At 43.4% G+C, this 27,610-nt stretch overlaps 1 protein-coding gene across 1 annotated transcript in view; it reads right to left on the bottom strand.

The window, feature by feature from the left end:
- LOC147717673 (butyrophilin subfamily 1 member A1-like) overlaps positions 1-27,610 on the bottom strand; it is a 259,552-nt gene that overhangs the window by 12,214 nt on the left and 219,728 nt on the right. The window contains exons 5-7 of the mRNA XM_086924466.1: positions 14,274-14,390; positions 11,094-11,114; positions 7,509-7,529 (exon numbers count right to left, since the gene is read on the bottom strand). Of these exons, the coding sequence (XP_086780592.1) occupies positions 7,509-7,529; positions 11,094-11,114; positions 14,274-14,390 (159 nt within the window). The remainder of the gene's footprint in view (positions 1-7,508; positions 7,530-11,093; positions 11,115-14,273; positions 14,391-27,610) is intronic.

Below are 27,610 nucleotides of genomic sequence, written 5' to 3'. Positions count from 1 at the left end.
CTGGCCAAACCATAATACACACTTAGGTTACTCCAGCCCAGCTGTGCTGTCCAGCTGAGTTGGAGAAATGAAACATGCTCTGAGGCACTGTCTGAGCGGCAAACCAGGTTGTTCAGACTAATACCAGTGCTTCCCAGCATGAGGGCAGTGCCTGGATTGGCATCTGGGAGCCTGCAGTGTGCAGCCGGAGTCGAGGATCAGGCGAGAAGAACAAGGCGTAAGCTGTCGAAGCAGTAAGTAAGTGCAATCATAATATTTTTTTTTTAATTCCATTGTTGTTGTGCCCCCTTCACCTCCGCCCCCCTACCAAGCAATGCGAGCAGCCACCACTGCTCCAGCGGTAGGGTAGTTGTCAGCGGTGCAGCGAATGCCCTCTCCTCGGGCACTCCCCAGTTCGGATCCTGTACAGCGAAGTTAGGCTGCTTGATATGAATGCAGTAGCACCCGGCGGCTCAGGCTCTTCCTGTCAAGCAGTTCTGCCGGTAGGTTTCTCGTGATCAGAACTAATCCCACTGGGTTGACACAAAAGGTAAGTTGCTCTTCTCCTAGTACAAGGTGGAGGCAGTTCTTCGGCTCCTTACTTGAGCTCTGGCAAGGGTGCAATGTCCTCAATGGTGTCCTGCAATCCTCTGGGAAACAGTCAGGTGTAGTTGGCTGTCTAGACCCGCAGGTGACAGCAGTAATCTTTTTGTCCAGGCCAGGACCCGAACAGTTGGCCACAGCAATACTGGCAGCCACTTAGGGCAAGCAGCATTTCTGTGTTGCTCACTATCGTGCGCAGACTTTTTGGTGCGATCACCCTACACACGATGGCCCACTCTGCCATATGGGGCCACCACCACAGGGCTGTGTGGCCTTGGCACGCTCCACACAGCACTCAATACTTGGCACAGTCTAGGGCGGCACTCTCTTGGCATACAGGGGTTGCTGAAAACCATTCTGCACATGGGCTATGGCCCGATCCGGCACAGCGGAATCCTCACACCGTGCACAGGGAGTTCTCACAGTAGGGCTCCCCACTGGACCACCCTCCCTCCAACGCTCTACTCTTCCTCACAAAGCACACTCGTCTTAAAAAGCAGGCAGGTGCTGTTGCTCCAGGCTCAGGGGCAGCTGGTCTTGGTTTCCCTTGCTGATGTTCCCCCACCCAGCAGGGAGACTAGCAGGCGGTACACAGACAAAATATCGATTTTTAAATATCGATATACAAAAATATCGAAGTTTAAATATCGATGGGACAAAATATCGAAGGTAAGTAATATCGACAGTCTTAATATCGATATTAGTATGATATCAGTAATATCGAAGTTTTAAATATCGATGTCAATAATATCGAAATAAATAACTTCGATGTTACTAATATCAATTTTTAAATAAATTTAGTGTATATTATATTGTATTTATTATGTTTTATTATTTATTTTTAATGTAATTTAATTAAATATTGTCTTTTACTACTGTAGCGGGTTGTGGATTTATAGGGGAATAGGGTGGGAAGTAATTTAATTATGTTAAATTAATTATTAATTAGTAGGAATTATTAATTAATTAATTGAGATTTTTTTTTTAATTAATTTTAATTAATTGATTAATTGATAAATATGTTCTGTAGCGGGTTATGGGTTTATAGGGGAATAGGGTGGGAAGTAATTTAATAATAATTAATTAATTAATATATGTTTGTACATATTTTAATTAATAATTAATTGGTAATTAATTTATATTAATTAGTTAATTAATTAATATAATTTTGTACATATTTATAATTATGAATTAGTTGGTAATTATTTAATATTAAATATTTAATTACATTAATTATAGTAATTTTTTTATATATAATTTTTTGTTATTCTTAATTAATTAATTGGGAAAAATAATATTAATTATTAAATTAAATTAATTACAGCTAATGTGCTAATATATTTACTTTATTGTTATTGTTAATTGATAATTAATTGGTAATTAAATAATATTAATTAATTTTGGGTAAAGGAGTATTGTTAGGGTTCAGGGTCAGTTTTCAGTTTTTGGGTAAAGGGGTATTTTTAGGGTTCAGGGTCAGTTTTCAGTTTTTGGGTAAAGGGGTATTTTTAGGGTTCTGGGTCAGTTTTCAGTTTTTGGGTAAAGGGGTATTTTTAGGGTTCAGGGTCAGTTTTCAGTTCATGGGTAAAGGGGTATTTTTAGAGTTCAGGGTCAGTTTTCAGTTTTCGGGTAAAGGGGTATTTTTAGGGATAAGGGTCAGTTTTCAGTTTTTGGGTAAAGGGGTATTTTTAGGGTTCAGGGTCAGTTTTGGGTTTTTGGGGTACAGGGATATTTTTAGGGTTCAGGGTCAGTTTTGGGTTTTTGGGGTACAGGCGTACAGGGTAAAAACAAAAAAATATTACAATAAATAACATTAAAAAAAATTACATTAAATTATTAAGTGTTTTATTTATTTTAAATGTATATGTATTATTTTTAATTTTGTTTTAATATTTTTATTTAATATTTGTAAAATTATATGTATTTTAAAATTATTTTTACATTATTATTAATACATTAAAAAAACGATATTTTTGATTCCGATATTTTTGTACTACGATATTATTTTTTCGATATTTTTGTACTTACCTTTATGAAGATAGGATTCCGATATTTTTGATGTCGATATTTTTGCTCCGATATTTTTGTATTTCGATATTCTGTCTGTCGGTATTATGTCAGACATTCCTAGCAGGCCTTAGCCCCAGCCCTGGTCACAGGCAGAAGTCTGCAAAAGTCTTACAGCACTTCTCCTCACGCAGCCGCCAAACAGTCATATTTTACCAACCTGACCACCCTCTCAGCTCCCCCAGAGATCTTTTTAATATTGTGGACTCCCTGTCTCTCATTCCATCCCCAGATCCCATTGTTGCATCTCAAAAACTCTGTGACCAGATCTCCACGTTTTTTCACACCAAAATCGGAGACATCTATTCCGACTTAGAAGTCCTTAATTCTATTCAGGACTCCGCCCCGCCAGCTGACCTTCCTTCTCGGCCCAGTTTGCCCCTGACTCCCGAGGACATTTGTCCAACTTCTCCCTACTGTCCTATGAAGACCTAAATGGCCTTCTTGACAAACATAAATCGGGATCTCCTTTAGAACCCTGCCCTCTCAAAGTTTTGAAAAGTTGCAGAGAGGTCCTACTCCCCCCCTATCTTGATGTGATGAATTGGGCAATCTCGAACGGCGTCTTCCCTGCAGCCCGGAAACTGGCCATTGTCAAGCCTCTATTAAAAAAGCCCACCTTGGACCCTGGGATTTAAAACAATTTCGTCCCATATCCCTCCTTCCTGCCCCCGCCAAGATGCTTGAGGCCCACCTCAATCACCATCTCAGCGCCTTCCTGGAGAAAGCCAGCCTGCTAGACCCTTCTCAGCATGGCTTCAGGATGGCGCACAGTACCGAGTTGGCCCTGACAGTGGTAGTCAACAACATCCGTGCTAAGGTCGACAGAGGTCAGTCTACTATTCTTATCCTGCTCGACCTTACAGCCGCTTTTGACACCCTGTCCCCCTCCATCTTGGCCATGCGACTCGGTGAGATGGGAGTGGAAGGACCAGCCCTGGGTCTCCTGACATCCTTTCTCAACTAGCGTGCTCAAAAGGTCAAACTGGGTGACTTCCTTTCCTCTGCCAAGTCTCTGCATTGTGGGGTCCCACAGGGTTCATCCTTGAGCCCCACACTTTTTAACATATATGTGGCCCCACTTGCAAGACTTGTAAGATCTCATGGACTGGAAGTCCTGTCGTACGCCGACGACACTCAGATAATGGTCTCCCTATCTCATTCTGTGGAGTTCACGGCCTTAAATTTTAAGAACTGCATGGAAGCCGTGGCAGGTTGGATGATCTCGAATTCCCTCAAACTTAATGGGGAAAAAACTGAGGTCCTCATCTTTGGGGGCAAACAAGATCTCTAGTCGGAGGACTGGTGGCCACCTGACCTCGGTACATGCCTCAAGGTTTCCCTTGTTGCTCGGAATTTGGGGGTCACCATTGACACCACTCTTGCATTTGACAGGCAAGTTGGCAGGACCGTCTCCACCTGCTGTGGGGTACTAAGGATTCTTAGGAAACTCGTTCACTACCTCTCACCTGACGCTCAGAAAAAGGTCTCAGTGGCCCTCATTTCCCCTCGCCTGGACTACTGCAATGCCCTCTATCTTGGCATAAGCAAAAAGCTAATCCATCACCTCCAAATTGTCCAAAATGCTGCAGCCAGGTTTGTTGTGGATGCCCCCAGATGTGCTTCCGTCTCGGGGATCAGTAAAAACCTCCACTGGTTGCCTGTGCAGGCGGGGATCAATTTTAAGGTTCTTGTCCTCACCTACCGTGCCTTACACGGTCTGGGTGCTGAGGACATTGGGTCTCTTGTATCCTTCTACACCCCGGGCAGGGCCCTACGATCAGCTCACAAAAATCTTTTGACTATACCCCAAATCACTACGGCTAGGTGGGGAGGGAGAGCCTTTTTCTCCCTTGCCCCAAACTGTGGAACACGCTTCCAGTCAACCTTAAGGCCCAGCCGTCTCTTGCCCTCTTTCGAAAAAATCTAAAAACCTGGCTTTTCTCAGAGTCCTACCTGTAAGTTGCCTCTCTTGGGAGCCCCCGACCATTCAGCTGTTTCCATCATTTGCGCCTTGATGCCTCCGGGTTAAGTAGCGCCATACAAATTCCAAATTCATTCATTCAGCCCATCTGGCTGCTTGACAGATGACACATTTTTGGGAACCTAACATCCCCTTTTTATAGTACTTTTCCAGACACCAAGTGGGATATTTACAAAGAAATAGCACAGCGCTACAAGCAATTTAGCAGCATCGCGCTGTCATTTAAAAAATGCATCGGATTTTCAAAAATACGGTGCACCCCTGTGTTTTCCCCTTGCGCTGGTGCTGAAAAAAGCTGCCCTGCTCTAACACAGACGCCCTTCCACCAGGTGAAAAGGTGGCTGTGTTGCAGGGATGATTGTTTATGTGCAGGAAGGGACACCTTCCCACACATAGGCAAGCATTAAAGGTGATTTGCTTCTTTTATGTGTGCTGCAGGATGCAGCACACATAGAGCAAACATGAAAAGTATTTCGCCTTGTTGCACCACTCTAATGCCTGATTATCAGTGGCATTAGTTTTAGGCGTTGTCTCAGATTTAGACATCCTTGTTCATCTGGGGCAGCATCAAAAAGCAATGGGGGTTGCGGTGAAACACCCACAGCAACACCCACTGAACAACCCGCACATGCAGATACATACGTGAAAGGGTATGATATTTACAAAGTGGCATTAAGCCATGCAAAGTGGTTTAATGCCACAATGTAAATATAGAGTAGTGCATTGCACCAGAGTAGTGTTGTTAAAAATGATGCTCCGGTGGCACAATGCATTTGCAACTATGCCCCAAATTTAATTTAGGTTCTGGTTCTCTAATTTTTATGTTGGGGTTCTGCTTCTTTTGAAGTGGGCACTTCTCCTTTCATCTTCCTTTACGAATAGGTATGTCACAACAGGCACAACTCCGCAGCTAGTTGTCCACAACATAATTCATGAGAGGTGCCAGAGTTTACACATGGATGTCAGCCACAGTAATAAGTGCATCAAAGGGTTAATCCCAGACCGTAAGTCCTACTCTTTATGATTCTATTATCAGCCCCATCTCTCTTCCTGAGATGTGTTCCAGGCTCTTCCTTGTGATATATCACTGAATCAAAGAGCAGTCTTTTGAGAAGTAAAGGGAGTCCCTTCCTGCCCTCCAGTGTGTCCCAACTCAGCTCACAGGAATGTAGCAATACACAAATATATCTGGATGATTTCCTTTCCTCCTCATGTCTTCCACAGGTAGGCCTGGGCTTCCCAAAATGGAACCCAGGGCCTTCCATACACTGTACCATTTTAGGTACATTTGCACTCAGTGTACATTCATAGCACACTTTCTGTTCAGAACTAATACCTCTATGTAGTGTACCCTCACATGTATACATGCATTTAGCACACACACACCCAATATGTGAACATGGTTCAGAAATGAAGCTTTTGTATATTTAACCTGGTTGTGTTATTTAATAACACACCCAATGCCAACACACACACAAACTATGTGTGTGCTACACAACTTTTCAACCCTTCATGGGGTACCTGCGCACGCACTGCACATCACTATATGTTATGTTATGTTACTGTGACTTATAAAGCGCTACAGCTGCCCCAGCAAAGGGGCATCCCGGCGCTAAGACCAACAAAAAGACTGACATAGCAGATGGTGCAGGGAAAAGCACCGTCTTAATAGCCTTCCTGAATTCTAAATAGGTACTAAGGCCACGAATATGTGCCGGGAGTGAGTTCCAAAGGATGGCCGCTCTACTATGAAAGGAGCGGCCACCAGCCCGAACTCTTTGTGTCCGGGATGGTATCTCTCTTGTAATTTAGTCCTTTAACCCCTTCGATGCTGATGACGAGCTCAGCTCGTCATCAGCCACGGTGGTCGTGTGCTGATGACGAGCTGAGCTCGTCATGAATATATGGAAACAAGAGTTTTCCAGCACAGGGGAAAAATGACCACAGCAGCCAAGGTGTTAAGGCATACCTCATCTCCATACAATTCGTGGATAACACATGTGAATTTGTCTCTTTACCCGCATATGTTTACAACACAGTACATTACCCCGCATTTTTTACTCCACAAAAACACAAACACTTTTACAACGAAGGGCTTTACAAAGCATTCCATTACAACGCATTATCCATTACAACACAATTTACTATTTCAACTCCACTGGGGTGTTGTAATGTGGAATGCGTTGTAATGGTTGCGGTGCAAAGCCCAGCATTGTAAAAGTTTTAGTGGAGTAAAGAATGCGGGGTAATTTACTGTGTTGTAACGCAGTCATTGTAAAGGATGTTTACCATTATCCACACATGCACTTACACTGTACTGCTCTATCCCTCTACTGGATCCTACCCAGGCACACATACATCCAGCACAGACTCACTACCTCTGCATTGTACAATACCCCACATCTACCTGAATTTGGCCAAAGGTGAGTTAAGCACACATCAGCAGAACTTTCAAAAATGTGAGTGATCCTGTAGGGCTTACTACAGTGGCACAGGTTAAAAAGGTCCTGTTCACTACTACTGATCACTACACAGTACGCTGCCACCACTGAGCAGCACAAGCTACTGATGAAGGCAGCAGCCTGCCACCACTATGAGATTAGCGGTTTGGGCACCCATACCACTCCAAAAGACCACAATCCGTGTTACAGGACTAAATCATGGCGTACACCCAAGACCCACGTTCACCTACGACAAAACATCATCATTAGGGATGCAGATTGCAGACAACAGTACAGCAAGGCACTCAGGGCAGGGGTGAACCCACTTCTCTTCCATGCAGAGGACTTTTCTGTCCTAACATGTACCAAGTTACATCAAAAGCAGCTTTCATGAGCAGTACATTTAGTAACGTATCAATTTTTTTTAAACTCACCAACTTCTGCAGTAAGTACCTCTGAAAAACAAAAATATATTATGTCATTGAGTTCTGTATTTTTTATATTTAAGAGAAAAAAGGCAGAAGTAAAAACAAAATATGGGCCGGATACACACATTATGTTTTATAGTATGTAAGGTAGTGCTGCAGTAGTACCAGTTATGCACTACCAAATACAGTTCACAAACCTATGGCCAGAGAGCCCCACCTCTGCCTCTCTTATCTGTACTGTGCAGATTCCTGTGCACATTTCGGTACAGATTTTTACTAGTAACTGTGGGTGGGACAGGAAAAGTGGTGGGAATATGGGGAATATCTACTGTTAAATGGAAGGGGTTTTGGGACAATTAAAGAGGGATTTAGGAAAGGACATGTTAATACAAAAACACCCCCCCAAAAGAGTATGATCATTGCTATTCACAAACTACACTAGTAAAATTACTACAGCCCTAAAAGTGTCAAAACTGGCTCATATGTCCTCCAGCCCACCCTTGGAGTAAGGCAAACATCCCACATCCACTGTGAATACATATATTTCCAAGTAACTTTGGCATTGTTTGATTAATGTGCACAAAACTTTACAAAAAAAAGTTCGGCCACTTTGTCTCTTTCATGGTAAATTTTGCGCTAACGCATCAGGCAATCAAATTTAACCCAAAGTTAGAACTTTACTCAGAAAGTGCCTTTTTTAATTTGGTGTACATTTGTTTACTAGAGTTTGAAAAATTGGGTTTTTAATAGGTGCTTTGTGGGTATCAAAGGGCTAAAGATTAGAGGTAGCTAGTGCCACTGTACCTAACACAGTCCCAAACCCCCACAAAACCTGATTTGAGGCTATTTCAGTACTCAGATTTGGAGAGGGCTGCCCATGGGGGGTTTGGTGTATGGGCTGGGCCAAACTTCTGCTACGCGCGACCCAAGCCCATTCTCAGAGAAGAGATTAGTCATCTGCGGATGATTGGCTGCAGGTTGCCAGCCGGGGTTAGGCATCAGGTCTGGCTTATGACCTGCAGAAAAAAACTATATGAGCACATGCAAATTGCATGAATGGAAATGTAATGAATTAATTATACATCCATTGAGGTACATGATTCAATTTAGCAGGACATGAGCTTTATTACCTAGTGGTGGTCGCGTTTCCATAGGAAATACCTTTGTGATTTGCTAATAACATTGGCACCATTTTACAAATCTCCCCAAGACTTTCCAAAAAGTGCTCTTTTTTGCCAAGTTTGTGCATGGGACACTTAGGGATGATTTGTCAAGCAAAGAACAAAAAAAAAAGAAAGGGACCCCTGAAACGCAAACTCCCCAAGCTTTTTCCATAGACTGTTTTTAGACAGCGCTACCACAAAAACTGTTGAACTGAATTACTCCAAATTTGGCAGGAAGGTAGATCCTAGTCCAGAAAGTGTGCTTTTGTGATTTAGTGCAAGTCTGTTCAGTAATTTGTAAGAAATAAAGGTGAAAATATATTTGTATATCTGGATTCAACAGTTGGGTTCAACAGATTCTCGTGAGAGCCTTAAAAGGCTCTGTGGACGCAATTCCCCGGGCCGGCTCAAATACCCTGCCCTGGGGACCCCATCCCTGGGACAAAGTATTTTCTCTGCCCACAGAACCATATGTTTGCTCCCGCCCAGCAGGAGCATTTTTAAATCTCCCGCCAGGCAGAAGCCAACATAGCTTCGCTGCCAGCAGCAGTGTGGACAGGGAGGTCAAGTCTGCTCCCAGCCTGCAGGAGATTTAAAATGCTCCTGCCAGTTGGGAGCAGACTTCTTTTTCTCTGCCTGCACTCCGGCAGGAAGGGGAACAGATATTGCTCTCATAAATGAGGCCCTAAATGGGAAGCAGATCTTACCCGGTAGATTACTGACAGAGAATGGACTTTTCTCCTGCAATACCCCAACAAGGTCTCCCATAACTCTAGATTTCAATTCATTCAGTTCTATATATTCCACAGCAACTATCTCACTCCACACAAAATCAATACAATGTTCCCCCCGGCCTCCTCAAACTGCTGCCGATGCCATGCACCAGACGCAGACCTCATGCAGATGTATTGGCCCTGTTCTTCACCGTCTGCTTATTGGAATAGCATTGGGGCAACACTCCCGGAGTTGACTGGTCAGAGTCTATGGCGCACACTGGAACAATGTATCTTAGGCTTATATCCCGGACCTAAAAGCTCTAGAGTAACATTTCATATTGTTAGCTAAACGACGGTTGACCAGGCATTGTAGGTCCCCTCCTTCGGGTTCTCTCTGTCGTCTGATGGCGGGAAGAGGTGGCACACTGGGTTTTGGCTGAGAGCGGAGCCATCCGCCGGGAAGAGTATAGAGGGCTGCACAAAAGACCCATATCACTGGAGTCAGATACTTTTTTAGAGGCATTCCAGGCACAAGGCGAAGTGAACGAGGGTGAATAGTAACTACGCACCACAATTCTGTTCTTTCTGTTCTAGAGAAGCTACCTGATGAAGGGTCTATATAGCTTTAGCCCAACATCCTCTTTATCTTGTCTAGGGTGTATGGTTTTGCTCATGTTCTGGGGTGGACACACAACATAGCCCCTATGTCAGATTATACACTATCACCGAATAATAGAGGCATTCCTCCCTCATGCTAACTCGTTGTTCTCTATTCCGATTGCCCAGAAGTAATAAATCCCTAATTGGATGACAACGGCTACTGGATGGGAGTGGGGGGGGTGCATGTACACCTGTGCCATGGGACACACATACATGCCCTTGTTCCCCTTGACAATTCTGTATTTTTTACCGAATCGGTATTTACCGATTCGGTAATTGACATTGATTCCTATAGGCCTCAAGGCCCATAGGAATCAATTACCGAATCCTACCGATTCGGTAAAAAATACCGAATTTTTAGCTACATCTCATTTACCGAATCTAGAATACGGAATCGGTAGAATTCGGTATTTAAGAGTCGGTAAATGAGGATTACCTACATCGGGCCCTAGATATCTTAATATGAATATATTATTGAATTGTTAGTTACCTTCCAGTTTATTGTACTCATAAACAAACAATGGTTCACTTACTTCTTCTATAATGGTTAATAAAACCATGTACACATAGGTATGTCACTGTAACGTACTTGTAATATGTCTATTTTTTCTAGGATGTCTAGGCCTGAAAATACCACGAGTTGAGTCCTTCCCCACCAAACACCTCTGCACTGCACCTTATCCAGTCTTCACTGTGCTCTAGCTCCTCCCTAGATCCCCCAAATATTAAGGAGCCATCCCAACATCACTCTGGGCTGCAGTTTGCACCCATCAACATTGTTTCAAATCCTCATCTCTGCACCGGGCCAGTCACAAAGGTTCAACATGAATAGCATGCTCAAGACCATGCTCCAGTTGTACCAACTTGCAAGTCCCATATTTCAACAAGCAGACCTTAACGGGCCAATCCTCATGACCCCAAGCTCAGGCGCGCAGACCCCATCTGCCGGACCAGTTTTTCTATCTCGTCTCGCTCTGCAGTATCAGAGACACTTTCCGCATTCATCCTGTCCTCCCCTCCCCCCTTCAGCATCTTCTGAAGCATAGACTCACCAAGTTGCGAAGAAAGAACATCTGCAAAAAATATGAATAATTGAAGGTTATCCGAAAGAACTTTTCAATTGCAGAACACATTTCTGTTTCCTGTGGCCCATGAAGTGACAACAGTATAGTTTAGAAGTGAGGATTTAAATACACAGTGCTAGTCACAACTTTCAGGACACCCAACAAGGATATGATGCAAAACATAGCTGCCCAAGACCACTTTATATATATAAAAATAATCTGGTGAAATTCCAGTTTCTTCCATTAATTCAGTGGTGTCATATTGCTGTTTATTGTCCAACATACATTTTACAGTCATTGCCTACAGGTTCAATAAAATAAGATATAAGATAATTGGGGTTTTAAAGAGATGTAAGCATCAAGGTTCAAATTCGGTTTACATTATAGGATAGTATTAATGTTAGATTAGAGTCTGGGTAACACTTAGGATCATCTTTAGGACTAGGGTTAGGCAAGAATCAGGGTGAGATTTTTAATCAAAATAAGAGATAAAGGATATAAATAAAGGTTGGTTTCACTGAAAAGCAAACCGTTTAAATCATCCAAATTAGTTTTTATTGAAACACAATACATAGCAAAATCGTGATTTTTCATTAAAAATGTTTTTCAATTAAAACATTTCTAGGAAATGTCTTAAAATGGCTAGGAAGAAATAACACATTTCTGACATAAGTTATAATTCTACAACTAATACTTTAATAGTATTCTATATGCCTTATTCCAGTTTTCTATAAAGTGAATGACTTGTCAAAAAGAACATTAGTGGGGCTGCAGTGGTCTACTTGACAACATATGAAGGATAACATGAGATAAAAAGTGAATTATTGAAGATTATCTTATATCGCAGTTTAGTTTTGTTTTGTGTTTTTGGAGCCAGTCATGTTACAGACCACATTTCCTACGCCCATAGGCATCGTGCATACTTGGAAGCTATCTTTTTAATCCTGCAGAAAGGTCCTTCAGGAAGTATCAGTGTTGCGAGACGAGCTATCCAACCGGTTCAAAGGATCTAAGATCTACAGTAGATTCACACAATTGACACTTTAAGAAGTCCTGTCTGGCTCCTATGATGGTTGTAGTTAGAATTGTCCTTTCATCCTGGACAAGAAATACTCTAATACTTTAAGGCAGTTGTAAATATATGAAATCAATTAACATTGAAGGCCATAGTGAATTTGTTGCCACAGAACTCATAGTATAACCTAAAACATGGCTATGTCCTGGGGTTGTTGGCCCAGCCTTTCATTCTATGAAGGCAATAACAATGGCCTCCACTGAGTTACATATGATTGCAGCTAGTCTAGCAGCGCATATGTGAATTGACAGTGTTACATCCTATGCTATGTATTATATTCTTCCATGACTCCTCTAGAGAGATATTTGGGGCTTAGGTTGAGTAATTAATTCTGAAATGTTCAGCCTCTGTTTTCAACCCTTCTTACGGGTGGAGAAGTGTGGTTCAATGGTTAGAAGAGGCAGACCATGAAGCAGAGGTTAGACCCGGGGCCAGGGTTCAACTCCCGACGCGGCAGGGTCTTGAGCCCAAAATGTCCACGGACTCGATAATTCTCGCTTCGGTGCCTGCTCGAATCACGGGTTCACACTCTGCAACTCTGGGCAATAGCTTGCTTAAGCTCCACTATGGCCCCCAGCGGCGGGATGCCTGGCTTTCACCTTGGGGGTGGCCAGTACGGGTTATCTCACAGGGAAAAACCAGGACAGGTTCCCAAAGCAAGCGCTTAGAGACCGTTGGTGATAATGCGCTATACAAATATAAATTACAATTACGGAAGTAGCTCAGATGAAATACATGACAACCATGCTTTCTCGATATGAAACATGACACCAATAGGGTGTGCGAGGGTAAAAAAAAAACAATTGGGGCATCGTACTTGAGGTTTGTGAGTTTATCTGGACCGTGATCCCGCACTATGGTTATAGCTTATCTTTGGGGTGGTATTTAAGAGTTAGGGAAGACAGTATCCTTTACCCCCCAAAAAATATCTCTTGCCCCCTCCTGGAGGAAGCTATAATACTCTGTGACTTGGGTGTATGTTTGGATTACCTACTACCTGCAGCAGTCAGGATGGAATACAGGGAGTAAATGAGAACAGAAATGAGAAAGCAGTTTCTCCTTTAGAGGACACAGGCATCTATAACAAATAAACAAAATGTTAACACAAATACATTGATCTCAGAGTTGTGTTAGAACTATAGGCCTAGTCAAAACATTTTTCTTTCTGAATGCCATAGTGTGCTATACTTTACAAAGGAAATTCAGATGTTAGGCAAACCTATTCACAGAAAAAAGCTTTGTGAATTCGTCAGTATGGGAAACTAAGGCAAGAGCACAGGGTTATTATTTGGGCAGAAGTTAAGAAACAAGACCCCATACAAGGGACCATATGATTCCAGAAGACTGTGGGAGCTGCTGACCTGTGTTCAATCTCCAGTTAATGGGTAGTGTTGGAATTGTGTGTAGACGAACAGCGCTGCGTGATGGCTGGATGAGCTTGGAATATAAAACATCGAGCTTCAGAACAGTTTTTTAATTAATTTTGAAAACATTCCGTGTTGCTAAATATGGATTATATTATGGTGGCATTTTCCTTTTTCTATAATTTGTTCCTACATCTTAAACAGTTTTCTAAGATCTGAAACTTTTTCATATGTGAAAATAGAAATTAATGTCACAAGATCAACATGTCCTACTATAATAATGAAAGATAGTTATGGTTGTATCTTAACTACTTTATCATGTTCTAACTCCATAAAAATTAGGGATTAGCATAAGAGCCTAGTAAATGAGTCTATCAAATAAATTCCAATGTGTCATTACAAAAAAAAATCAAAACCCTCTACATTGTCATTTTAGAATTATTTTTTCCCATAAAAATGAAATCGCATGAACTTGGTGTTGACATTAATAGTTTCTTCTTGGACTGTTGTATTCATTGATTTTTTACTATATCTCTGAGGACTCCCTTTTCACTGAGGCCAAGGTACCAAGGTTCTAGTAAATGAAGCCTATTTAACTTTATGGATGGAATGCTGGGCATGCCCAGCATGGACGTTTATGCATAATATGCACATATGCAAATTCATATATTTTTCAGTGACAACACATAGACTCACTCAATTGCACAATAACTTCCCAAATAATCTTACCTTTTTCTCTGTGTTGCTTCCTGATGTACCAGCATACACCAAATGTAGCAAAAATAAGTATAGTTAATAAGAAAGCAAAAGCTACCATCCATGGTGAGGTCTTTGGAAAGAAGGCGTCTAGAAAGAATAGAAATTGTCTTAATTACTATGATGCAGGAAGAATCATAGATAGGAGGAACAACAGTAGAGCAGCAACTTCTGTTGACCAATCAGGTTACAGAAGTGGATATTTAACCCTACAACAACACTACTAATACTGAACTACCAACCATCACCCCCATATTTTCTTCCCCACAGCACCACCATATTACCACCATACTTACAGACAAGTGCACTACCACCACAATATCAATTGGTAGCACTGCACACCATCCTGCTGACACCACTCACTCCTGTACCACCACACCCCATCACCACTAAATCTAATCACAGCACTATAATCTCACTTCCATGACTGCACTAACACATCACAACACCAACACATATACATCCCTCATCACACTACTCCCTCAAATCATGCACCCACCTCTCAACACCAGATAACCATGCACGCCACACTGTGACTATCATGTATTGAACAACTACTCTTAGCAAAGCATTATGAGCTACATCACTAAACTATTGCTTCAAACACTGCACGAATACTCCACATTAACTGCATACACCTGTACTATCACCTCCGGTTATATTATACTTTTTGCACTATCACCTTCAATTGCATTTTACCATGATTAATATTACTTTACCTCATAACAGTGCACTCTAGCTCCACCTTTTTTTCTACTTCATGTCACCAAGTTACTACCTTGCTACTACCTCCATAACGGATGTACGTTGTTACCACGCGATGTATTACATCGCAGTGCTTTACAGCGCGTTTTTTACAACGCAAGTCGTTACCACGACTTGCGCTGTAGGGGTGCTGGACTTAGGAATAGTTAAATTTACTATTCCAACACCAGCCGGGAAGGTGTTGGAATAGTAAATCTACTATTCCTTAGCCTAGAGCGCCCTCCAGCGCAAGTCGTGCTTACGACTTGCGTTGTAAAAGACGCGTCGTAACTGCACTGCGGGGTAACATCCGCGTTGTAAAGGATGTTCCCCTCCATAACCGTACTACTCAGAGCCTAGCACTACCAACCCCAGAAAAATCTTACCACCCCTCATTACCACAAATAACACCAAACCTCCGCACTCCACACCATATTCTTTGGATTTCATGTATTTAAGATTTCAGAGACGAGGTTGTAACAATATCATCCATTGAAGGCAACTAGTAACAGTTTTGTAACAAGCCATATGTACAAATGTAAATAAACATATAACTACTTGAAAAGTAAAAGAATAAGGAAGGAAGGAGAGAGGGAGGGAGGGAGGAAAAAAGAATACATAAGAGGAAACAACTCTTCCATCACCTATTCCTTCACTTCACAGCACCAACTAGAATCTCAATACTACCTCCATAATGGTACTTCTATCCTCAGCATAACACTACCAACCCCAGAAATACCCTAGCACTCTCCAATACCACACATATGACTAGACTACCAGGCTCCCATTCCATTCTTTATATATTGATATATATATGTATATATATATATATATATTTTTTTTTTATTATATCTCATTATCAGTTAGGCACTGTACCATTCTCGCCATGGTTACCAACATGTTAATCTGCTAATGGCCTACAGTGTACAGCCCCGTGTAGCTGCAGTTACCCACAGATTTTAGGTTGAGGACTGGCCTTGGCCAACAGGCCAGGCGTGCACCCAACCACCGCAGAGTTTGAAGGCCATCTGCTGTGCTAGCCGTTTGGCAGGGGGTGCAAGCTACAAGCCTATCCTTCAGATGTGTTCTGTGTCCACTCACGCTGGAAATGGCCAACATCCCTAAGCAAAGCCAAAGAGTTGGGAACACCCTTCACACAGCCTCTGCTCCCCAAAGTGTATGAGCATGGTGTTTTCATTTTATTATAATTGCTATAATCATTATCTTTAGAGTTGTAGAGTCCGCCAAGTCAATGAATATTTTACGGCTGAGCCAACAACCACCCAAGTAGGTTTTTTTCTCATCTTCGGGAATCCCTCCACTTTCTTCCTCGTCCCCATTGCCTTATGCTCAGGTGATGCTACCCTTACTCTCTCTACCCTTTTACCGGTTTAATGATAGCTTCAAAATAATTTTCCATGTCGCAACCAGCCAATCAGCCGTATAGGTTTTGAAATTCTATGCTGTGTCTCTAGACCCTCATTGGATGGCAGGAGAAAATGTTCCCTCATCCAATGGGATTCATTTATTTTTCAAAATATGGGTTTGTTGACCACCTGTGAACTCGGTTCATAGACTGTCTGTCAATTAACCCTCTGAAATCCACTACTAACATTTTTGCAATTTCAAATACTACTGGATAGACTCCCTGAAATTCAAGTAAAGACACTGCTTTGAGTACAGTTGTTGTTTCAAGTCTAGTTTGGGATAATTCTTTAAGTGGTTTTTGCTGTAACGTAGAGCAAATTTCCCTATGGACATTAAAATGAAAAAGGCAACTTTTGGAAACCCTTTTCCCTCATGCAGATCTTCACGAAACGTAAGCTGAAACCTACTCACTACTCTATTTAATTTGATAGGTGAGAAAACTGAGATTTAATCATAGCTAAAAAGTTGCTGTTGTTGAATGTATGATATAATTATATTTGTGACTCCACAAAACATTCGAATTCACCAGTTTTGATTAGTGGCACAACCATTTCTTGCCCCAAATGCACTGCTCATGACTGCTCAAGACACATTCCATTTAACATATTTGTACTACTACATGATTTACTGCAGTTGGAGGAAAGGAGGGGTATCAAGACAAACTCAAGTCTTCAACTCTCCTAAGCGTTGGCCATTCCCCACACTCACATACATGGCAGCGTTCCACTATAACAAGTCAGAAAATCTTCATCATTACTGCCATGATCTTCCATGGGTGAAGATTATGGGTTTGATTTCTACTTCGAAGTAAACGTTCTCCTAATTTAGAGATGGCAGTTCCTGTCAATATATTAAACGTTTGACGGACTGTACCTCTACATTGATGGTACCATGTGTTAAATCTTTTACATGTTTTTGTGTTTTCAAAAACAAAAACCCCAAAACGGGATTTTATTGTTGAAAATACAAGCATTGGCATTGCCAATAGGTCTGCCTTTAAAGGAATGTTGTATCGTAATGCGAACCATTACAGGTACATAGCATGGGACTTTGTATGGAAGAAAAGACCTGCAGAGTAATAATGGTGTAGGTTAAAAGATCAGGTGATAGTTGCACTCAAGTTAGACCTAAACATCTATGTTGTGCCATGTGTGCTGCTGCTAGAGAAAAACTCCATAATCTATCTAGTTGTCGCAGACGCTTTAATAGTATTACAGTGTCATGTTGGTGCCCTTGAAAGTTCAAGTTTAGGCAGCTCTAGCAATAAAGTGATCACATCTGTGTGGAGTGCAAGCACTTTTAATTGAAGCACAAAATTTCTACCCAATCACAACAAGTAGGATGTATGTCGTTACAACAAATTCTTTTAAACTAACTTTACAACGCATTCCACTACAACGCATACTACATTTACAATGCATACCATTACATTGCATGTATGGTAAGTATTGGATAGTGTAGGGGTAAAAATTACTATTCTAACTCCAGGGGGTGCAACAGTAGGGTAAGTGTTGGATAGTGTAGGGGTAAAAATTACTATTCTATCTCCGGGGTGCAACAGTAGGGTAAGTATTGGATAGTGTAGGGGTAAAAATTACTATTTTAACTCCAGGGGGTGCAACAGTAGGGTAGTAGCAGAGTGTAGGTATGCGTTGTAATGGTATGCGTTGTAATGACTGCGTTGTAATGACATGCGTTGTAGTGGTATGCGTTGTAGTGACAGTCGTTGTAATGGTTGCGTTGTAATGGAATGCGTTGTAATGGATGTTGCGTTGTAAAAGTTTCGTTGTAAAGGTAGTGCGTTGTAAAAGTTGCGTTGTAAGTGTTGCTTCCCCAACAAGTAGCCTCGACTCTCTTCATGTGAGTGGAGCCAAGGCCCCTCTCTAGTGATGCATACATTATTATCTGGTGACAACTGTGCGGTCAAACCAGACCATACAATCTAATGGTCCTCACTCTATGGGGGCCGTATCTCATGGTGTGGTGATCATTTTGCAATTTCCACTGCCCATCACCGTCAAGCTTTATCCGATGGTAAGGGGAAGTCTCTGATATCGCCATGGTGGGTGGAGAGGCCCTCGACATCAGGAAGGTAAAAACTAGACCACAGACCCATAATACGTCTAGTGCTTAATTTGTAAAAAAAACATAAATAAAGGAGTTGCTGATGCCGGGCTGTCTAGTCTTAATCCCATCTCATGCCTATCCCTTTCTGCAACCTACACTTCCTGCCATTCAGTCTCACTCTGGAGGTTCTTTTTCATACCTTTGCACTGTTTTTTCTGGGGTTTTCGCTCTCTCCTCCCCTTTCTTTGTCCCTTTCCTGACTTTCTCTCTCTTGCTCTAAGTGAAAATCTGATGGGAAATGGATTCTGGTACCCAAAAATAGGTGCCACTGCTCACCACCTACAACCAGTGGCATAAAAATACCTGTACCCCACCCGCCAGCAAGGTGTAGTGAGCTTCCCACCCATTACAGGCCAGGACTCACTGCGCCTGGCTATCCCATTTTGCAGAGCCACATGAACCTGTCTTTCTATCACTCAGCTCTCTCCAGCACTAAATATCTAAAACTTTCTCTCTTCTTTTTGAGTAATCCTTCTCTCTTTCCCACTCTTACATCTGTTGCTTGATCATGTCCTCTTCATCCCATCTTTCTCCTTCCCTTGGTACCCTGTCTCCTTCTCTCCCCTCTCTTTCCATCTCTGTCTTGCCCAATTCGCGCACACTCTTTTTACCCCTCACACACCTTTATGCAACCATTCTCTCTTCCTATATCTTAATCTCTGTCTTTCTCATTCTTCTCCCTGTCTCCCATCTCTTTTCTTGGACTTAAAATATATTTTGCTTTATCAATCTTTTAGTAAGAAACTTAAAGTTTATTCTCTTTTCATTATAAATCCCTCCTTCGAATAGACATTCTTCTTAAACATAGTGACACAAGAACCTTTGATAGAGCACTTTATAAATAACAGTTTTTATTCCATTGGTCAGCAACGTTTTACGTAGATGAAAGAAACCCAATTGTCATCAGTGCACACACTGAATAGAGTACACCTTTAAAGTCACACTAGGAAGAGTCTTATATTCAATATTAAGGAAAGAAAATTAATACAAACAGTAATACCCATGTGCAGATTACAAATGTAGAATTAATACAAAAGTGGAAACGTGATATAGTGGACAACCGGGTCTCACTCAAGCACATGTAGATAGAGGTTCAGCCGATTCCTTCACAAAGGACATAACCAGCTGTGGTTTTTAGGTGGACAGACTAGCACCACATGTGCTGTCTCATCCAAGTTATTAATTGGGAAAAGATAAGAAGCGTATTGAGACTCTTGTTTTTCGGGCCATTAGTCAGAGCTTCCTAGATCACTAGTGATGTGAAGATTGGAGCATTGCATGATCACAATTTGTGTCTTACCAAAGTGCAACATCAAACATTGTAGAGGATACGGAAAATGCAATAATATTATACGCATTATGAAATCATTCCCTGGCTCTTGGTTGAATTCATGAGGCTGTACTCAATTGTTACAGCATGAAGGAACTAGCTACCTCACTTCTCCAGTGCCACACTGTATCTCCTTCTTTTTTCCACCAGCCACCTCAAACAAAAATGCATATCCATCAGGGTGCAAGGTTTATGACTCCAGAATTTGCTCTACCATTTTTTGAGATCCAAGCTGGATTATGTAATTGTCAGATCCCATTGAGGAGGCCACAGGACAGAAATGGACTACTGGACTCCAACCATGGAGGTTGAATTTGTTTGCAACTGATGTCCTGGGGTCCATTCTACATTGGCTCTGCAAATTGGGCAATGTACACACTTTCCATACTTGACTCTCTGGGAGGTGAGGGTGAGCAGTCAAACACTTCTCAGGGAGTCAGTACAGGGGCAAGCGCTCAGAACTCAACAACTGACCGACAGACATACTAATTGCTTTGTCCAGTGCTTATCTTTGTAAAAAGAAAGATTGAAATTACAACTATGATGTCGAGCGAGTGATGCACCTGCTCTGGCGCCCTCTTCCCATTCTAGGAGTTGGTATAATGTCAATAGATCTTTGATTCTAATCACAGGCAAGGTCAGGCATAGGTGAGGTTCACTTGGTCTCTACTCACTACAAGCAGTTGCCGCTCAGTTCATGGGTTCACAGACATTCACTGTATCCGCTACAGAACAGTCTGCTCCATCTGCTTTAGTCTCTCGTTGGGGCGTGGCTCACATGTATTCTCCGTTGAAGATCTAACTCCTTAAGTTGACATCTCTTTCTCATAGTGCTCTTTGCCACTCTTATTCTGCTAACACATGAATGTTTATTTGCAATAGGCACTGATGCCCTGTAATCTGTACAGTTTGTTACAGGTCTGTACATGTAGATCAAGATGTCATTGTTTTCTTTCCTTCTATGATTGCTTGAAGGCTCTTTCCTTAAGCTAGACAAAAACAAAAGAGCTGTTCTGCGCCTCAGCCAAAGTTGATAGGAGCAGAGTTTTATTATATAAACAGCTTTCGTACTAGAGCTTTTTGAGAGGAGCATTTGCATGCTGGGATTTATCAGGGAACCACTGCAGACTGTGACTGAGATGCAGCCCTGCTGACTTCGACCTCCATCCTGCTAAGATAACCTGTGTACTGAGACCTGCTTTTTGACATCTAAGAACAAGGTATGGGGGTTAGGCTATCCCAACTGATCTGGCAGAGGGTGCTCCTGCTTTGCTCTCTTTAGCATAGTATTAGATATCGAAAGGAGTGAGTAGGCAAACATTGGCAACAATTAACATGGCTGAATTGTTCATCCTGTTTACCATTCTAGTAATGCTGATTACAGTAAAATGTCTCATCTTTCTAATAATTGTAGTTCATGCTTTTTATGCAAGAATACGATCATTTCAATAATTGTTTGAAAATGCATTATTGTAGTTTTCTTGTGTTTACTTTGGGTCTGAAAGGGAGACAAACGAAAGGGTTAGATCTGTTTCCATGGATTCCTTGATAATCAGAGTATCATGTTCGAGCTTGCCAACAAGAACACTTATCCTCCTTCAATTAGGGGTTAGTTGTGGTACTATGAGCTAGTCTAAAAACCTACCAACACTCACTGATGGTGATGTGGACTTTGGGCCTGATTTAGATCTTGGGGGATCTGGTCCGCCGTCACTCTTTCAATGGTTTCACCGCCGCCTACTTAGTGGTCTGCCCGCTGTTTTTAGATGTTGGTGGGTCTATGGACGAAAGATTGTGCCGCTAACTCCGCCAGGAATTATCACTGCATCGAGAGCATCATAGGCAGAAGCAACTGTCAGCAGGGTCCAGCCACCCACATCTTCAAAAAGAGGTGAAAAAGATCCAAACCAACAGATTCCTCTATTAAACAGTCACAATACATCTGTCCCCTGGGCTCATTGGCTGCTACAATTATACTAATACAAATACAGGGCTGAAGCACATCTATTTCCAGTGGAACTCACACAAAGATTGTCCCCTGGGTTACTGAAATTGAACCTATGCAACTCAGATTAATGAATTCTACCCGGACAACCTACTCCGGTGACGCATAAGGAATAGAGATTGTCTATTAATATCTCTGTTACTACATACTATATCTTACAGAAGTTCTTAGAGTTGATATTTGTTTTTATAAGATGTTGTTTTCATGTATCAGATCTTCGTTTATGTTTATCTATCATGTGTACAGCGCTCGGATATCCTTTGGTGATGTTTGCTCTTTATAAACACCGTAAATAAATAACTAAAATAAAAATCACCGCTGGCCTATCACGGTGTCCTTTTCCATCAAGGAAACTGTGAAGGGGAAACCTCCTTCTTTGAGTTGGGGGAACTGAAGGAAATGAGGTAGAAAAATGTACACACCTCTATTGACATTAAAAATATATGTTTGTTGTTATGGTGGTTGTGGGTGTTGTGCTTGTGTTGCCTGTGCATTCAATAGTGTGAGTGTTGTGTGTATGCAATGCCATATGTAAACAAGCATTTGCAATGCAATAGGTCTCGCATTTGCGAGAGTTGGAGTTATTGGCGTTGTAAATGGCAACGTCTTTTACCCATGCTTGGAGTGTTGTGGCTGGATGAAGTGTACTGTAATTGTAATTGTATTTATATAGCCCTTACTACCACTGACGACGCAGGGAAGTGTTTTTTGGCGTGTAGCACGCAACTGTGGAACCAAAAAAGAATTAGTGCCACTGGTGTTGCCCAGTGCGACAATGTTTATTGGTGCCCCCCACGAAATCCCTCACTACCACCCTTTAACACTACCCCTCAAGTCTCCATAACCACTTTCTCTCAGATACATTTAATTAGTTGTATAGGGTGTAAGTGCCCTTTACATCACACACATTACGCAGAGACAATCATATGTGAGTTAATCAGTGTATAGGAAATTTTATATAAGAAAAAGCACTAAAAGGTAAAAGAGTTACATGTCATCCCTACTGGTAAGCAGTGTAGTGTAAGAGTGCTTGGTCTGGCGAAGTACAAACTCAGAATTTAAAACATATCAGCATAATTGGAGGTTCTCGTTAATAGAATTGATTTCTATCCAAATAAACCCTTTTAGCAACATTAGGATAATGAAAGACGGCAGCTCTTTGAAAGCTCTTTGATAGCTCTCTGTTCTATGTTAGGATTTTAACTTATAAACTACAAGTAACAAAAGTATCTCTCTGACGAAAGCAGTAACCCACTGACCCATTTTCCTGATATACACTCTGTAATCTGCCTGGTACACGTCCTTTGCAGCAGACATTTTAACCCTCTGCACTACTTTATGATGAGCCAAAACTTCCACTAGACAAAACTCCATCTCTCTCCAGGAAGAACATTAATCAGCGGAGTTATCTTGACATTTTTCTTGTTGCCTGAAAATTGCTGGATGTAAGGAACATGGCAGCAGGTGCCTTTAAAACCATAACATACTTGCAATGAGGCAACCCCACTCGGAGTCAGCACCTAGAGTGGTGGCATAGGTCGCACCACCCTAGAGCCGCGTGGCGAATTAGTATAGGGAAATATGCAGTAACGCATAGTACAAAAAGCCTACGGATTCAAATGCCACATCATGTCGAACGTTAGCGATAGACCTTGTTTTATTTCTATGTTTACAACAACCATGCACTAGAAAAAAATCTGAACGTACTAGAAATAACGCCATAATAATGGACCACAACGCCATACGCTCTGGAACACATATGGTGTGGTCATTAATCAGGATACAAAGCCAGGGCTGTCGTAGGCATGCGCTTTGCCGTTTGCTTCTGCAAACACAAAGTTTTTAAGACTTCGCCATCGTTAGATGATGGTAGAATCCAGACCATGTGGCATCTTCCAGAAACAATAGGCCACTACAAATGTGGCCACTACAAGGCCTGCAAACTTACTATTCAAACTAAACAACTTAACTACAAACGTGTCATTGACCTCAAAACCTACACAAACTGCAACACCTCGGATGCAGTCTATGCCATTATATGTCCCTGTGACATAATGTACGTAGGCCAGACACAACAAAAAGTGAAAACACGAGTACTCCAACACTGCAGCAGGATGCGATGCGGTGTGGTTGGGGCACTCCTGGTAGAACATGTTCAGATCACACAACATGTAGCTGAGAGTTTGAAATGGGTTGTTCAGGAGAAGGTTATACTTGGTATCAAGGAAGGAGACATTCAATCAGTTGTAAACATTTGAGAAAGCAAATATATGCACCTTTTAGACACTATCCAGAATGGACTTAATGAATTAGATGCCAGCAACGCCCAGCTATCATGTCTAACCACTGAATAGGATCAGTGCTCATTTAATTTACACATGTTCTCTGTATGCTATGCAAGTCTAGATAACCTACCCTTCCCTTATAGGTTTTCAAGGCACCATATCAATGATAGAGCTGAGACTGGGATTAGCATCAGTATGACATGTTTAGTTTCTCTTGAAATACTTTATTCATTTATTATGTCCATGACAACATATGGGGTATTGTTATTATCACAGAACAATACGCGCCCTATTTAAAGTCATGGTTTCAGTGCTAATATTGACATGCTCTAAGCGCACCATTAATGTATTAAGTATGATCTAATATGTAATATACATGAAATAGAGTCACAACTTTACAAGGTTTTGTCACCACTGCGGAATACTATATGCCCCACTCACAAGTCATGGTTTAAATGAGAATTTTGTCATGCTTCACCCGTACATCCAAATGGGTTCGGTACGATCCAATATTTAATATGCACGTTCCCGTTCAAAGTTATGGTTTCAATGCCACAATCCGACCACCTATCAATCAATCTATTAATCAATCAGAGTAGTCGCTGAGGGGAGGGGGTGCTGCTACTGCTCGAAGAGCCAGATCTTGAGGTGTCTTCTGAAGGCGAGTAAGTTTTGGTTCTGCCGTATTTGGGTAGGGTGGGTGTTCCAGGTCTTGGCGGCAAGGTAGGAGAAGGATCCGCTGCCGGAGATCGTTCGTTGGATGCGGGGGACAGCGGCGAGTGCGAGGCTGGCGGAGCGGAGCTGTGGGGGTGGGGGTGTAGAAGCTGAGTCTGCTGTTCAGGTATGCTGGTCCGGCGTTGTGGAGTGCTTGTGTGCGTGGGTGAGGAGCCTGAAGGTGATCCTCTTGTCGACGGGGAGCCAGTGTAGGTCTCTCAGGTGGGGGGTGATGTGGCTGCGGCGGGGGACGTTGACGATCAGTCGGGCGGAGGCGTTTTGGATGCGTTGTAGTCGTTGTAGGTTTTTGGCTGGGATTCCTGCGTAGAGTGTGTTGCTGTAGTCCAGTCTGCGATTCAGAAAAGGGGGTGGTGATGAACAGAGTGTCTGAATTAAGCAGACCACTCTTACAGAGTCCAAAGATCAGGGCTTTATCCCTATGCAGTCGGTGACGGCCTTCATTTCCTCGTGAAGGTTGGTTTTGGCAGTGTGTGGGTCCTTGGTGAGGGAGAAGATGAGCTGGGTGTCGTCGGCGTAGGAAATGATGTTGAGGTCGTGATGGCGGGCCACTTGTGTGAGGGGGGCCATGTAGATGTTGAACAGAGTCAGGCTGAGGGAGGAGCCCTGGGGGACGTCACAGATGATGTTGGTGGCTTCGGATTGGAAGGGTGGGAGGCGGACGCTCTGGGTTCTGCCGGAGAGGAAGGACGTGGTCCAGTCAAGGGCCTTCTCTTGGAATCCGGCTTCTAGGAGGCGTGTCTTTAGAGTACGATGGCAGACAGTGTCGAAGGCGGCCGACAGGTCCAGGAGTATGAGGGCTGATGTTTCGCCATTGTCTAGTTGGTGCCTGATGTCGTCTATGGCGGCGATGAGGGCTGTCTCGGTGCTGGGGTTTCGTCTGAATCCGGATTGGGATGGGTCCAGGATGTTGTTGTCTTCCAGGTGGCGGGCCAGTTGCTTGTTGACGATTTTTTCGATGACCCTTGCCGGGAACGGCAGCAGGGAGATGGGCCGGAAGTTCTTGAGGTCCGCCTTGGGCTTCTTGAGGAGGGCGTTGTTTTCGGCATGAATGTCGCTGTTTCGAAGGAGATGTTGATGACCTGCCGTAGTTGGGGTGCGATGACTGCGTCTGCTTTGTTGAATACGTGGTGTGGGCACGGGTCTGACGGAGAACCTGAGTGGATGGAGTTCATGACCTTGCGTGTCTCGTCTTCATTGACTTTGGACCAGGAGGTCAGGTATGGCGCTGGTGGTGTTCACAGGGGAGGTGGAGTTTGGCGTAGTCGGGCGGTCGTGGTGTTGAAGCTGCTGTGGATGTCAGCGATCTTGCGATGGAAGAAGATGGCTAGTGAGTCGCACAGTTCTTGCGAGGGCGGGATGTCGTTGGTGTTGGCACTGGGGTTGGAGAGTTCCTTTACGATGCTGAAGAGCTCTATGCTTTTGCGGGCGTTGTTATCCAGGCAGTCTTTGGAGGAGGATCTCTTGGCTAGTCTGATGAGCTGGTGATGTCTGCGGGTGGCGTCCTTGTGGGCTGCGTGGTTGTCCGGTGTGCGTTCATGGAGCCATATTTTCTCCAGTTTCCGGCATGCGCGTTTGGAGATCTGGAGTTCGTCGGTGAACCAGGTGGCTCTCTTGCTGGCGTGGTTGTTGGAGGGTTTCTTGATCGGGGCGAGGGTGTTGGCGCAGTCGTCGATCCACTGTCTGAGGTTGCGGGCAGCGGTGTCTGGGTTGGTGGGGTCGGAGGGTGGGTTCTGGGCGAGGGTGGTGATCAGCTGGTCTTCGGTGACTTTGCCCCAGCAGCGGCGAGGCAGTTTTTGGGAGCGGTGGTGTGTGGTTGGTTTCTTGAAGGTGAAATGGATGCAGTGGTGGTCGGTCCAGTGGAGTTTGGTGGTGTGGTCGAAGGCAACATGGGTGCTTGTGGAGAAGACGGGGTCCAGCGTGTGCTGGCGGCATGGGTGGGTGCGGTGACCAGTTGTCGGAGGCCGAGGTTGGCTAGGTTGTCGATCAGGGTGGCGGAGTTAGCGTTGTTGTGGTGTTCGAGTGGGTGGTGTTCGAGTTGGTGTGGATCCGGAAGTGTAGGTGTTCGGCGGTGTTGAGGGTGTTGTCTGCGTGGGTGGTGACCTTGAGGGTGGACGATGGCTATTCCTCCTCCGGTTCCGTTGGCGCGATCCCTACGGGTGATCTTGTAGCCGTCCGGGATGGCTATGGCTATGTCGGGCGCCGAGGAGTCTCTGTCAGGTCTCTGTCAGGAAGGCAACCTCTGGGGCAGAGGTGTCGAGCAGATCCCAGAACTCGACGGCGTGTTTGCGTGCGGAGTGGGTGTTGAGGAGTATGCAGCGGAGGTGGTTGGGTGCAGTCCTTGGAGGTTTGGTGGTTCTGTCGCAGTTGAAGCTGCAGGGGCGGCAGGAGAAGGGTCCGTTGGTCCGTTTTGGGGTGGCCTGGATGCAAGTGTGGTTTAGGCCGGCGTTGAGTACGTGGAGGCTGCTGAAGACATAGTGGAGTCTGGTGTTGTGGCGTTCGCGGGGTCCAGGGGTTCTGGCACTGGGCGCGGTCCAGGTGCAGACGGGCGCAGACGGGCTTGCCTTAGGCACGGCCGTGCAGCTGCCATCATTTTAAGGGGAGGTGGGAGGGAGGTGCAGCTGGGAGGCAGGAGGAGGGGTTAACGAAAGGGCGCGGG

This window comes from Lissotriton vulgaris, chromosome 5 (genome assembly GCF_964263255.1).
Source record: "Lissotriton vulgaris chromosome 5, aLisVul1.2, whole genome shotgun sequence".
NCBI lineage: Eukaryota > Metazoa > Chordata > Amphibia > Caudata > Salamandridae > Lissotriton > Lissotriton vulgaris.
This window is presented reverse-complemented; position numbering and strand designations above follow the sequence as displayed.